Raw genomic sequence first — 14,675 nt, 5'->3', positions numbered from 1 at the left:
GTGCTGTTCCTTTGGTTTGTGTATTATTATCATTATCTTCCTTTCCTGCCTTATTAAACTGTTATTATCTCAACATATGAGTTTTCATTTTTTCCTCCATTTCCAAGTATCTCCCCCCTCCCACTGCAGGCAGGGGCAGTGAGAGAACAGCTGTGCAGGTGTTTCAGCTGCCAGATGGGTTCAACCAAGAGAGTCACGAGGGAAAGAAGATGCAAACACTCTTTCCCAGTCATCCATTTTTACTGAGCAAGTCTTTGTGCCATGAGTTCTCAAGCTAAATCTCAATCCTTCTTCACAGGAGCTTCTCCACTGCTACTTTGTCAGCCTGAAGCAACTGTCAGTTCAATTGCCCTTGCTGCTTCTTGCTCAAATGTTCCTTCTACTCAACCCCTACTCCTTGCCAGGCACAAGCCCCAGTCCTTCCAACCAAAGACCAGCCCATGCAGCTGCTTTGCAACAAGATGAGTCCCAAAGAGACCTTGATCCTCCTGACTCCGTGATGGTTGAAAGCCTCTCCTCCTAGCATGAATGCCACTCTGTCTGCATGGACATTGACAACCACTGAGTCATCTCCTGCACCACAGCGTTAGAGGTGACACTCAACAGCAGAAGACATTCAACAGCTGCTGGCAGTCCCATCTTCTGCCTGTACTAGGCAGTTCCAAGGACTCACAGTGAAGCTCAGGTGACACAAAGCACTCCAAGGTAGAGATATTTTAGGTAACCAAAGGCCAGCCCATTTGGGGCTTGAAGGCAATGACTATGCCTTGGAACATGAGGCAAGAACCAGCTCTGCATTCCTGTGGCCACCTGCACTGCAGACATGAATGCAATGAGTCCCTTGAAGCGCAGGAAGGAGCCCCATTACAAAGCTGGTGGATGCAACTTCTGAGCCACAGTCATCTTCCCTGAAGTCACAAGCTCTTTGTTGGTCTTCCTGGCCACGAGGGCACATGGCTGGGTCATGGTCATCCTGCATTCCAGGTCCCTTTCCCATGTGCTGCTCTCCAACAGGTCAGTCTTCCCAGTTCTGTGTCATCAGCAAACGTGCTGACAGTGCACTCTGTTCCCTCAGCCAGGTCATTGATGAATATATTGAATAGTATTGATCCCAGTACCGACCTCTGAGGGAGCAGAGGAGGCTCCAGGGAGATCTTACAGCACCTTCCAGTACCTGAAGGGGCTACAAGGAAGCTGGGGAGGGACTTTTTAGATGGGCCTGGAGTGATGGCATGAGGGAGAATGGTTTTAAATTGGGAGGGGGTAGAGTTTGGTTGGTTATTAGGAAGAAATTCTTCATTCTGAGGGTGGTAGGGCCCTGGCACAGGCTGCTTTAAAAACATTTAAAAACATTTCTGGAAGTAATAGGATTAACAAACATTTCACAACTTGGCAAAGATATATGTGAGGTACCTTCACAGATCTGCAGCTCTTCCTTCACAGTACATCAGTATTTCTGCCCGGCCACTGCTGAGCAAACGATCCTCTCAGCACTTCTGGAGCCAGCCACACATCAAACCACCACACAGGCTGCTATTTTGTTCCATTAAATATTTGTTTCTTCTACCCAAAGTCTTTTTACTTGAATCCACTCACCTTCTTTTGATCTGTCTCCAGTCCAAGCTGTGTTAAACCTGCATCTAATGTGACTGCTCTATCTCCTTTTCCAGACAAGGCTTTTGTATTTAGTGATGCTCTCCTTGGCGTGAGCCTGTAGCCTTCAGAGTGTAACATGTTTACATCCTAGAGGAGAACTCTCAGTAAGTGGCCTTTTTGCTTTTGAACAAAGGAGAAAGCAATTTTTCAAGGGACATTTATTTCTAGACTGATAGAAGAGTCATCTCAGCTCCTTAACGTCACTTCCAGATACCTGCTGCCCACAGGTGTGTTCTTGAGCCCTTCCCTTCCTAAATCTAGTGTGACCCATGAGGTAATGTCCTACCAGGACTCCTCCTGCTGAAGACAGAGCAGTTGAAACATTGGTTGCTCTTGCTTGTCATTGAGCTGCCCTCTGCCCTGGGAGAAGTCCCTCGCTGGAGCTGCCCTGACCCTGCAGTGTGCTAATGCTGAAACAACCCTTCACACACCAGTCAGCTCCAACTCAACCAGCTTTTGAGTCAAGCTGTAAAACTAACTGCATTACTTGAACGTGTATGTCTGTAGTCAGTACCAGACACCCCCATCCCCACCCTTGGGTCAGGGTAACAATGACTGCTGAGCTCCCACCACACACAGAGATGACATTTCAGTTCTGGTTTTCCCCCCTCTCAGTGCTATTAACATGGAAACACACAGCTGCCCCTCCCCTATTGTTTGTATAGAAAACTTCAACTGTATACAAAATATTAGGGACTGATGTGTGGTCCCTACAAAATCCTTTGCTCTATCTGTCCCTGTACTCAGTCCTGGTGAGGCTGCACCTCGAGTGCTGGGTCCAGTTCTGGGCTCCTCACCATCAGAAGGACGTTGAGGTCCTGGAGCGAGTCCAGAGAAGGGCAACCAGGCTGGGGAAGGGGCTGGAGGGCAAATCCTCTGAGGAGCAGCTGAGGGAGCTGGGGGTGTTGAGCCTGGAGAAGAGGAGGCTGAGGGGAGACCTTCTCACCCCTCCCCTGCCCTGCCAGGAGGGTGCAGAGAGGTGGGCGATGGTCTCTTCAGCCAGGGGACAGGAGATGGGACAAGGGGCAATGGGCTCAAGCTGCCCCAGGGCAGGGTCAGAGCAGATGGGAGGGAAAAGTTCTTCCCTGGCAGAGTTGTGGGGCTGTGGCACAGGCTGCCCAGGGAGGGGGCTGAGTCCCCACCCCTGGGGGTGTTTAACAGAGGGGAGATGAGGTACTGAGGGATCTGGGTCAGCACAGGGACAGTTGGACTCCATGATCTTAAAGGGCTTTTCCAACCTTATAGTTGTGTGTGATTCTATGATCTGGCACTCATCTCAATCCCTTAACAGCACTCTTCTTATCTTCTCACCTGCAGAAAAGGCATCAGGCACAGACCAGCCCAGAAGGTGCCAGGGAAAGGACCAAGTCACTTCACTGATAAGAGACCAGAAGTTTATACCAAATCCTTGTTGTGCTCTTTTTTCCAGTCTGTTCCACACATTGGTCTTTGCTGGTGGCCAGCTGAGCTGACCCTGATCTCACCAATAGCACAATTCCATCTTTTTTCATACAAAAAAGAATCAGGATCTGAGCAGTCTAGGGAAGCTGCTTCATTCTAAAAAAAGTAAATTATTTTTTCCAAATTAAGCAGAATGGGGTAGGAGGGGGTTTTACATTTTTTTTTTTAGTTTCTGTTTCTCCTCTGGAAATCTAGAGAGGACAGGAAGAGGGGTGAAAGGGAGAGCTGACCCTAGCAGCCCCTGCTGCTGAGAGTGTTCTGCCCTCATCATCTTCCTTAGTGAGGAATGTGAGAGGGATGCTCACAGAAGAGCCCCCTCTGAAGCAAACGAATTTTTGTCTTATTTATTTGACAAAGTCAAACCCAACCTAAACCAGTTTGAAGTATCCACATAGGGATGAAACTTAACAGGAGTGTCCCTGGGGCACAGCAGGCATCACCACCTCCCAGTAGCCTCCAGCCGCCTGTTTCTGAAATCCCAATTCCAGCAGGAATTACAATGCAATTCCTCAAGCAGACACCCTGCACTTGTGGTGAGGTCACCCAGGCACTGGGTTTTCCATTTCTTGAGTTTCCACACAAAGATGGGGCGATTTCCAAAGCATCATGCTCTAATTCTTCTGTGGTCATTAATCCTGATGAGATATTTTGTTGTTAGGACCACAACTGTGTCCTGTGGCCCCTTCAGCCCCCAAAATGACAGCTCCTCCTTTGTCCTATACTGGATCGTTGCGCTGACCCAAACTGGGCCTTATGGTCACCAGCACTTGATCAACAGCCACAAAATGAAGGGATACTGTGAGAGCAGCTTTGTAACATTTCCAGCTACACCAGAGCACTGTGCAAGCTCATCCTAGTTCAAGTTTGTTTGTCTGCCCCCTTTAAAAGGAAGCTATTCCACATCAAGCTGTGTCAGGGAAGGCAGCAGGCCTGCCGGCGGCCTAGCTCCGTCACCGAAGACACAGGCCCTGACAACATCCTCCTGTTCCCATGAAACAGGAAAAGTTCCTCATGCTGAGAGGATTTTAATAATCACATTCTCAAAACACAGCGGCCTTGATGACAGGGGTACAGACTGCCCTAAACCAAGAAGTTATGGGAAGGTACTTGGGAATAACAGAACCAGCCATAAGATGGTCAAAACACCAGGTGTGTGGATGCTTTTAGGCATCAAAGGTAAACTAATGATATTTAGCTGTAAGATATGTTTATCAGAGCTTGTTATAATCACTAACCAATCAGTGGGGTGTAAACAGTGTATGCATCAATTAGCAGGTTTTTAGCTTGCCACGTTTGCAGTACCAAATGTCCATAATCTGTGTGATTTCACCCAATAAACGGCTTCACCTAAAATTCATACCAAATTGCATGTTGCCCATCACCCATCTCTGCAAAGTTGTATTCTCCCAGCTCAGGCCATTATCACAAAGATTCCTTCCAACCAGATTAAAAACCCACACAACATCCTCCTGGTAGTTACAGTAAATGAGAGAGACAAATCATACTATGGAAACAGACATTAATTAAGGTATGTGTGGTCAGGTTGGCTTCCCCCATCACTAATGCCTTCAGAGAAATCATCTACACCAGGCTAAAGATTCTCCATCTCAGTATGAGATGAAAAACCATGCTCAGTGTCTTAATGTTAAAACACACACAACACCCACCACACCTCCCACCCAAAATCCTGATTCCTGCCCAGTTCTGATTCCCCACAGAGATCCAGCACGTCATCAGCAGCCATGTGCAGCTCAAAGGCTTTGCCCTATGCCCAGCGACTGTGAGCTTCTGACCATGGGGAAAGGTCCAGAACCAGCAGGGAAACATATTACTGGCATGTGCTTGATGAATGGAAGGACTGTCCCTCCTGCCACAGCTCTGGTGATGATAGGATGTTGCAAGGAGAGATCTCCTAGGCACCCCATTTTCCAGTGCTCCAGAAGTCCCACCTTTGGCAGGCCACAGAGCCACATCACTGTCACCAGGCCACTTCCAAGGGAAGTGACAACTACGTTCTGCTTCAGCCATCACTCTGCAGTGAATTTCAGCTGTGCCTTGCAGTATCCATCCTCTCCTCCTCAGAGGTGCTGTCCCTTTGGAGGCAGCACTGCTACACCATCACCCACATGGCTCTGGTCCCCAAACAGAGTCTCCTTGACAGAACCATGGCCTGCCCAGAATTTTCCTTATTCCTCAGGTTTTTAGCTTAAACACAAGCTGAAGAAACCATCTTCCCATGGCTAGGCAGAGTGCTGGGGAAAAATCTCCCCAAAGCCTGCTGGACACAGCTGGCATAAAAGCAGTGAGCACACACCTTTGCCTCTGGCAAGAATTCCCCATTCCTGCCCCTGCCACATCACAACTTGGAGTTTCAACCCTTTATTCACCCAACACATAACTAATTTCTTTTTTGGAAAAGTTTTACAAAAGACTTGAAAATTGGTTTTCTTTTTGGTGTGCATAACATTTTGAAGTGCCTCCTCCTTCCAAACCTGAGTACACAAGAACAGTGAGGAAGTATCATGGGTTTTGGTCTTTTTTTTTTAAAGATAGATTTCTCCTGTGTAAGAGAACCCATTAATGCAATCAACATTGATCCAGAGCGAAATGAAACTGCATTTCAAGCTCTCTAAAAACACCAACATTTAATTTTATAACATAACCAGGGGTTTATTCCACAATATAAACTGCAACATTTGATACAAGCTACCCAAAAAAGGAGAAAGCCAAAATACAGCTGTGGCAATTACTTTACAGACCTTTTTTTTCTTTGTTTGTTTGTTTGTTTTTCCTGTCTTCTACATCACTGGGCCATCAGTGACACTAGGATCTAACATTTGCTTTCTGTACATCAACCAATGCTAGAAGCAACACGCTGATCAGAATGGTCATTCCAGTCACTGAAACCAGACATAGAAATTATTGCTCAGATAAATAAACCTAGCCTACGAAAAACAAAGTGGAAAAAAAACTAAAGTCTCCAAAGAGTTAACAGAGTAAACAGGGATTTCCTCAAAAGAGGATTTATTGGAAAAATTCATGGTGCAGGGTTGGGTTGGTGGTTTTTTTTTTTGCACCTAAACCAAGTTGAATTAAATATGTCGGTAAATCCCAGAGAGGTAATTTAATGCTGTACAAGAAAAGGTGCATGTTTCAAATGCCTTCCAAATTGGTGGAAACCCCTGCTAAACAGTCAGCATCTCAAACCTCAACAACCACAAACAGATCAAGGGAAAATACAAAAGTGTCAAAAATTGGGTTTTTTTGAGTTCTGGAAAATGATCCCGTAAGGATAGAAGTAGCACCATTTGCAACCTGGTTCTCAAACCAGCCTTTGTGGCTTCATTGGAAAACTCTAGAACCTTCTTCACTCAAGTCCTGAAGGGTTTTGTTGGGAGTTTTACTTCCGATATTGAGAGTCCTTCCCAGTGCAGCTGATGCAGATGTAGTCCTCCTTCTCTGCCATTTCTGGAGAGATGCCCACACACACCTGGTGGAACCACCGGTTGCAGCTGCCGTCGCACTGGACCCAATCCACCTAATGAAGAACAGACATACTGGTGTTCAGAGAAGGACCAAGCAAACACACGCAGCATTCATTAGTCACTCAGGGGCTCTTAATCTGGTTAAGTGAGAGAGAAGTGTCCCACACTACAACTGTCTAGAGTGCTGGATATTCAACTGTGCTCACTGTTCTCTGGACTCCAGCAGTCCAGCTCCTCCGAAGCAGAGAGGAGGAAAACACCTCTCTCATCCCTCCTGTTGCTTTCCCACCTACAGCAAGGTTACAGATGGCAACTTCACCACGGCCTCTGCGGATGTCCCTCTTCTCCTTTATCCAGTCTGGATGGCCCCGTGCAGAGCTCCAAGGCACTGCCCCATCCACAGAAAGGCTGCAACCCACAAAGCCTATCGCCGCCCTAGTTGGAGCTGGGACGTACACGGTGCCTGCACAGCCCCACCTCCTCTGAGAGTCCATGGAGATGTGTTGCCGTCCACCTGCCTTCCCCAGGCCCATCTGTGCTGGGAGAAGGTGGGAAGGATCGGTACTAAACATGTCCCAGCAGAGTAACCAAGTGCCTCGTGTTCTCTTTGTAAATAGCACTTCCGCAGTCCAGCAGTTTGAGGGCAGCTGAATGACCCAGATCCCAGCGTTCAGAACACCACAGCAGCCTGCCTCTACTGACCTCATCTCCCTCAGGCTGGAGACAATTCACAGCAGGGCAGATGGCATCTTCATCCTCAGAGTCCTCCTGTTCAGAGAAAGACATGTCTGAGGGAAGCGAGTGGCTTTCACTGGAACGCTGCATCTCCAAGAGACGCTCCCGCTCTCGCTCCAGTTTGTTAGTGCAGAGATCCTTGGAGTGACTCAGTTTCATCTTCTTCTTTTTAGGTGTTCTCATTTTCTTTACTCTTGCTCTCCTCTCACCGCAGACACTCTCTCTCTCAAGACGCCGCTTTAGTTTTCTCTCCATGTAACTAATCCCATCCTTTTTTCCTCGGCAACACTCATTCTATGGGGAAGAGAGTTTGGCAAAATTATAAGTACACAACTTATGGTCATCATCCCATTATCCTGTATCTCACTTCTAGGAAGAAGCTTAAGTACAAGCAGAGTGTTTGAACAGAGAAGCACGATGGAGAAGAGAGAAGCACGAAGGGGAGCACAGGACAGGGTTACACCTCAGTGAGAGATTTATGGAAAAAGATTCTTATTTCTTGCCTCTGAGTCCACTGCTTAGAGGCAGCTCAGCTCTCTCAGAAAGCCTCTTCAACCCAGGACAAGACTCAAGTTAGGACAGGTGTATTTAAAATAAACCCCAGATTCAAACTGCAAAAACACTTTAGGCTACAAAATGTATTAAGTAGTTTGCAACAAATTCATTATCAACTTCTTGACCCCTTTTGGACAAGGTAAATGTGTACTTGTGGAAGTCCAGACACACACAAACCTCTCTGGAAAGCTCATGTGTTCAGCCAGAGCTGCTCTGCCCATGTCACCCCAACCTCCTGCTGCAGTCAGACACTTGCCTTTTCGTTTGTCGCTCCAGCAGATGACCGCTGCTCAGCCTGTGAAACAGGGCTTTGCTTTGTGAACAGGATCTGGTACAGCTCCTGTATTTCAGGCAGAGAAACCTGTAGCAGCTGGGCTTCCATCATCAGCTCATCCAGCTCGGTGCTAATGACTGTTAGGAAAGACAGGCAGAGGAGAGAAGGAATCCTTTAGTGTCAGCGTGGACAAGAACCGCACAGACAATGAACATTCTTTTCTGGTAGCACACTAAAACCAACACTGGGACTTCTTAAAACCCTGCAGCTGAAAGAATTAACTCTCATCTGTCCCCTCATCACTGCTCACTTCTAAGAGCAGGGCTAAAGGGAAGATAAGGCTTGCATAGAAGTTACTGTGCTGTGGCTTGGTACCCTTCCAGGCTTGCTTCCTTGCTGGTTTCAAGGTGAAGCAATTGCCAATATTCTTGGTAATTTCTCCTCCTTCTGAAGCTACAATAAGTGTGATGATTCCTCACCACGTAATGAGTGGGGAGGAAGAAGAAATCAAGTGGAATCCGTAAGCGAAGCCAAGAGAGGAGAGGAAGAAAAGCAGAGAGGATGTAAGTGCACCCTGCTGTACAGCCACCACCCACTGCTGCTGCTGAGTTTCCAGGCTTGCCTTGGGCTCTCAGTCACAGCTGGAGGCAAAGGGGAACAAAATCATTGTGTAAATAACAGTATTGAGTACCACTCAGATACAGCCCAAGAAGAAACCTGGCAGCACAAGGACTGCCCTGTGGGATTTTAACTGGAACGTTACACTGAGGTGAGTGTCTGGTGTAATGTTACTATGGGCTAAGCTGCACTGACTCAACACCACAGGGGTAAGGTGAACCCTGTGTCCCTGGAGCACTATGCATCAGGAGGAAAGAAATGATAAATAACTTTTACAGAGTGGTAAAACGATGCAGTTTCCAGCAGGTCTCTGTCAGCCCAGTGAACACACAGTCTGAGCTAGGAAGCACACAGAACCTGCACTGAGTGAGCCAGAGCACAGCACCAGCCACAGCAGCTCAGAACAACTCAAGTCTCTGTGGCTCTAACAGTTGTGCTGCAGCAAAACTTCAGTGGATGCATGTCCTATGGGTTAATTACCCTGTGGTCTCCAGCACCACTCCCCTACACTGTCCCCATCCACCTCCTACCACTCCAGTGGTCTCCCCTCTCCATGTCCCCTTCCCACAAGCCCACCAAGAGCTGCATGTGTGGGAAGAGGCCAGCTCTCACCTCACACCTCCTGTCCTACTGCACCACACCTTTTCCTTACAGGTGGGCAACCTGTACTGTTAAGAAATCACCCTCTGCCAAGGCTGAACATTAAGTTCCAAAGCTGCAGAGGGGATGGAGAAGCAACCAGATTCAACGTCCAGGCACACTCCTCCCCCACTTGCTGACTGGGACACCATCTCTTGTCCATTAAACACAGGGGGAAAGAAAAAGTAAAGGAAAACTAAAAACATCAAATCAAAGGGAAGATTACAAACCATGAAGTGGGATGCAGTGCTGTCCTGTCGAAAATGGAGAATGTAAATACATGGTTCTGTTATCCCAGTCATGAGGCATGGAGAATGACATTGCTCCAATTGTCTGGGAAACCTAGGGAAATAAAAGACCAAACACAGAGATGTTGTCACTAAACATGTAGTTCTGAAGCATCAACTGCAATAGAATCAATACTTCTTTCTCTTACAGTTGCTTAAATCTTATATTCCTGGAAACTGTCCAGTCTCATACACCTGTATTCTGCATCCTACACCTAGGAGCAGGCAAGAGCAACTTCACTGCCAGAGCTGTTAGTGTGAATTGGCTTTTCCACAGAGCTCAGGAGCTGGCCCTGGCTCACACAGCACCCAGCTCTATCAGAGAATGAGCTTGCAGGGCAGAGATGGGCACAGAGTCACGGCAGGGATAACCCTGGACTCGTGGAAGTGAAGGCTTCAGCTCTAGATTGAGTCAGGGTAAGTAATACAGCTCCTTCCTTTGTTCACAATAAAGGTGGGATCTCTCCCTGCCTTGATCTGATGACACCAAACTGTTTTGAAGCCTTTCTCTTCACCTCAGCATGTACAGGACATGCCAAGGGCAAAACATGTGCTGGACTCAGGGGAGTCAGAAAGGACCTCAGCAGGTGTCTTCCAAAACACTGTCTACCTCACCCATTCCAGTGTATGGGCCCCTTTCAAAATCCAGCTCTCATCACTTCTCACAGCTGTTTTTCAAGTGAATTTTTCTATACTCATCTAAGGGCTCCACAGTCCTCACTTGGCCAGTGCCAAGGAAGCCCAATGCCAGTGGTTGCTGCTACGAGGTTCTCTGGCGAAATGAGTGTTGGATTGCCCCAGGTAATGGGAAAACAGAATTCTCACAGGACAGGACAGCAATGCCAAGACACTGGATTCACCAAAAAACCCAGTGTGGCTCTGGAGGCCACCTCTGACCTGCCCTCACTCAGTATCATTGTCTCCAGGAAGGGTCCTTAGCTCAGGCCCAGGTGGGACCCAAGCTGATGTAAGTGGTCAGATGCTCCTCCCCTGAGCTTCCCAGGGAGTTTCCCAACAAAGGCTGGGAAAGGTGGTCACAAGGACCTGAACAAGTTACTGTGATTTAGGAGGTTGGCTGACTTGAGCTCCACAGCACACAAAAATAGACAGACTGCTTTCAGGTCAGAGGAACCTCATGGAACCATGCCCAACCAACACAACAAAGCTTTCTGTTTCCATTTCTGGCTCAAATATCATCTTCTATGCCAAGATCTTGCCCATTTTTTTTCAGCTATACTAACTGGTGTAGTGAAAAGACACTTTCAAATCATAATTAAGAGAATTTTTCTCATAGACATCTAAATATACTTTTAATTCCTAAACCCAGGCTTGCCTACCTGAGCTACTTGAGAAGCAGCTACCAGACCCCTCTTCCAGCATGCCTGACATCTTTTGTTTTAACATAGCTGGGCATGAGAACAAACATGCAGAGATTTCACCCTATCAGGGCTGATGAGCAAAAGCAAGGGGTTTCAAACAAAAAGTAAAAGCAGTGGAGCACATTTCCTTTTGTGGTGTTTTCTGTTCATTATGCTGCAGGAACCTTTCAGATCTTTCCCCCTGTATTCATCATCTTGGGAAAAGTATAAATGGTTAACCCACTTCCCACTTTCTCCATGCTTTTTGCTGGAAGATTATCACTGGAGAAGTCTGAAACTCCCTCCTGACCACACCTGAACCAGCTGCTGGATCTTAACTCAGCAACATGACCAGAACGTTCAGCTGGGAGCCCCGGTGCAAGTGGGAAGGGGATGGAGTAGCAGTGGCAGATAAAGACACCCTGTTGAAAACAACCTTTTCTGAGAGCTAAGCTGGTAGCACTCCTAATTCCCAACACTTAAAACTATCCTGAAATACTTGGAAGAGATGAACATAAAGACTAATGGAGAACTACACACTCCTGACAACAGCTTCAGCAACTCTGCTGTTCTCAGGGCCATGTTAGAGCACAGGAGCTGGGAGGTGAGAGGGAAATGGGCTCTGTAGGAGTAATTGTTCCCAGGACTCCTGCAGAGAACATGAGGCAGTTGCTGGAGGACATGCACCCTTGGCTAACCATTGCAGCAGAACCTCAATTCCTACCTGTAAAGCACCACATAAACAATCTGCCTCCCCAGTATTTCTAAGCAGAGGCAACGAACCCAGAGAGGTGTTACAGAGCGTTCCTGCTGACCACCCGCCACCCACCGCCACCCAGCACCCCGACGCCGCCGCTCAGCCCTCACCTTGTTTGTCTCTGGCAGCTGGCCTGCCGTGGCTTGCCATCTGCTGTACAATAGTCCTGAGCCAACTTTGTCTTGTACAAGTTTTAGATTCCCTGAATATAACATTTGTTGTGCTCTGTGCTGCCAGTTCACAGTCCTCTCGATCATATACCGCAAGGCGTCTCCCTCCGGGAGCCTCACCCGGATGCGCTGCAGGGAGGCCAGCAGTGGCAAGATCTTTTCCAGTGGTGGCTTTTCCGACCGGTGACAGTGTGGGCAGAGCCACACACGAGGTCCCTGCAAGTTGTTGGGCACAGAAACACACCCGATATGGAAGAACCCTCTGCAGAGTTCACACTGTATCATGGGAGCGGCCGGCTCCTTCTGGCACAGACAGACTTTCAGCTCTGTGTCCTCTTCACTGGCCAGCACCTTCACCTCGTTCGCTGCCCGCAGAGAACGCAGCGCTTCCATCTCCTTCAGCCGGGCTTCCCCCAGAGTAGCCATCTGAAAGGGAGTTCAAAGAGAGGCATGTAATCATGAAAGGAGGTTACCCCACGAGAAACAGGCTGACCCCTGCACACTTCCCAGATGTGCCAGTGAGGATTTCAGGTTGACAAGCAGCTCCTCGGCCCTGACCAAGGCTTTGAATATCTGAAGTGAAGCAGTTTTGAGATGTGCAGCTCTGTGACTCCAGTTCTCTTCTTTTTTGCATCAGGCCCAGAGGTATGAAGGTATTTCCTTTATAAAAAATAACTCCTGACTCCCCTCCTCTCTGTACCAAGTCCTTCCTGCTTCACACAACAAAACCATGCCCTTCACTAAAGCAGCTTAAGTTCTGCACCAAGCATGGATGTGGTTTGCAGGTACACCTCTCTGAACGCTTCCCAGATACACAGCCTGACACCTACAACAGTAACACACATCTGGGCAGCGTTCAGAACTACAAACCCATGTCTGATACCCTCCCCACACACACCACGAGTGCCCAGGGCCATACCCTGCCCTACAGACTCGCCCTGGGGTTTGTGAACACCAAGTGTCCAGCGTGTCATTCAAACAGGAAATTCAGGTGCACTCAGGGTCCTTTTTCCCCAGGAATCTCTATCATCAGCTGCCACTCAGAACAGGAATATGTTTCATTTTCATAAAGACTGTTAGTAGCAGCTGCAGTTAATAAATTCTATGCATTATAGAAACACATATAGAATGGTTTATAAACATATACACAATAGGTACTTCTCATATTAAGGCTCTGAAATATGATGATTAGAGAAAAGTCAGTAATGACAGACCCATGCCCAGCCCAGGCAGTACAGCACTCTGTGTTATGGGTGCTGAGCACTGCAGCCACAGTGCCAGGCTGTCAAAGCACCTGGACTGCAACAGTGAGAGGACTCTTGTCCCCTCATGTCAGAGGCAAAACCTGACACACTGAACAAACTGAGTTTCCTGGCTGCAGCCTGTGTGAGTACCCAGCACCTGCACCACCCTTATCTAGCAAAAGGGGAGACGGGTGTGTGATTAGAAGGACCTGGTCTCCTCTTACAGCACTCACAGGGACACAGCCTCAGAGTCTGGATTTCCAGACAAGGGTGGCCAAAACCAGAGCACTGAATGTGCAGGTTTAAGTATTTGCCACAAGTTACAACTTCCATGTATTCAAACCCTTCCAAATCAGTCTACTGCTCCTCATCAAGGACATGGTTTAATCTGACAGTGACAGAGGGTCCAAAATACATCATCTTGGATGGGATGGAGCACTTCATCAGCAGCAATTAACCCTACTCCATCCAGAACCAGTGTTTTACTCACTTTACAATGCACAAGGGATTTTTTATTTTAAATTACTTATGGTGTTTTAATTATAAATGGAGCATGCTTTGAAATTATCAGACTTGGGCAAACCCTATCCCATCTTTAATAAGGTTTTGTTAGGGTAGCAGAAAACAGGTCTCAATTTTTTGATTTTCCTATGCTCTGTTAGGCTACAGCATCCCCTGGCAAACTGCAAGGCGACCTCATGCATGAAGGCAACATGTGTTTTTTCCTCTAAAAGCAATTTTAGGAAGTTTGAAGCCAGAACAGAAAAGCACAGTCACAGATGATCTTCTGCAGAGGAGCAGTGCAAGCAATGAGTGGAGAACAGTCCTGTACAAGAGGTAAACACACATGGATTCAGAGAACTCAGAAGAAACTCCAGTTCACAAAGATCTCAAAGCACATACCGCAGATGCAGTATCTTTGCTCTCAGAGAGAGCTCTTTCCAAGTCACTCAGGGTCTCCAGCTTAGTGCTTTTCTTCTTCCCACTGGGCGCTGGCTCCTTTGACTTCTTCTGCTTCCTCTTCAGGGTCAGCGTCCCGATATCACATCGGGGACATAAGACCTGTTGGGCACAAAAGCAGCACTGTCTGTAACACTGCCCCAGCACAGCCACGTGTGACTGGTTAGAATGGGGATTCCTGAGGGGTTATTTTTTTCCCAAAGAGCTGTGGGACTAGGATGAGGTTATCTGGAGAATGGGTAGAGCTAGACCTCTTGTGATGAGGTGGTGAGGGGCTGGAACAGGCTGCCCAGAGAGGGGGTGGGTGCCCCATCCCTGGGGGTGTTCAAGGCCAGGTTGGATGGGGCCCTGGGCAACCTTGTGTAGCTCCAGGCCTGGAGGTTGGTGTCTCTGCCTGTGGCAGGGGGGTTGGAGCTCTGTGACCCTTGGGGTCCCTTCCAACCCAGACCAGTCTGTGATTCTATGATTAAAGAGTG

At 47.8% G+C, this 14,675-nt stretch overlaps 1 protein-coding gene across 1 annotated transcript in view; it reads right to left on the bottom strand.

The window, feature by feature from the left end:
* Nucleotides 1–5,864: 5,864 nt before the first annotated feature.
* Nucleotides 5,865–14,675, bottom strand: part of KDM5B (lysine demethylase 5B) — a gene marked incomplete at its 5' end in the record, with an annotated part of 53,296 nt that continues 44,485 nt past the window's right edge. The window contains 6 exons of the mRNA XM_084275994.1: nucleotides 5,865–6,655; nucleotides 7,305–7,631; nucleotides 8,149–8,303; nucleotides 9,654–9,765; nucleotides 11,936–12,421; nucleotides 14,143–14,301. Coding sequence (XP_084132120.1) covers nucleotides 6,518–6,655; nucleotides 7,305–7,631; nucleotides 8,149–8,303; nucleotides 9,654–9,765; nucleotides 11,936–12,421; nucleotides 14,143–14,301 — 1,377 coding nt within the window. The 3' untranslated portion in view covers nucleotides 5,865–6,517. The remainder of the gene's footprint in view (nucleotides 6,656–7,304; nucleotides 7,632–8,148; nucleotides 8,304–9,653; nucleotides 9,766–11,935; nucleotides 12,422–14,142; nucleotides 14,302–14,675) is intronic.

This window comes from Gallinula chloropus, assembly GCF_964237585.1.
Source record: "Gallinula chloropus genome assembly, chromosome: 27".
NCBI lineage: Eukaryota > Metazoa > Chordata > Aves > Gruiformes > Rallidae > Gallinula > Gallinula chloropus.
The sequence above is the reverse complement of the archived record's forward strand: the minus strand, read 5'-3'. Positions and strand labels throughout refer to the sequence as shown.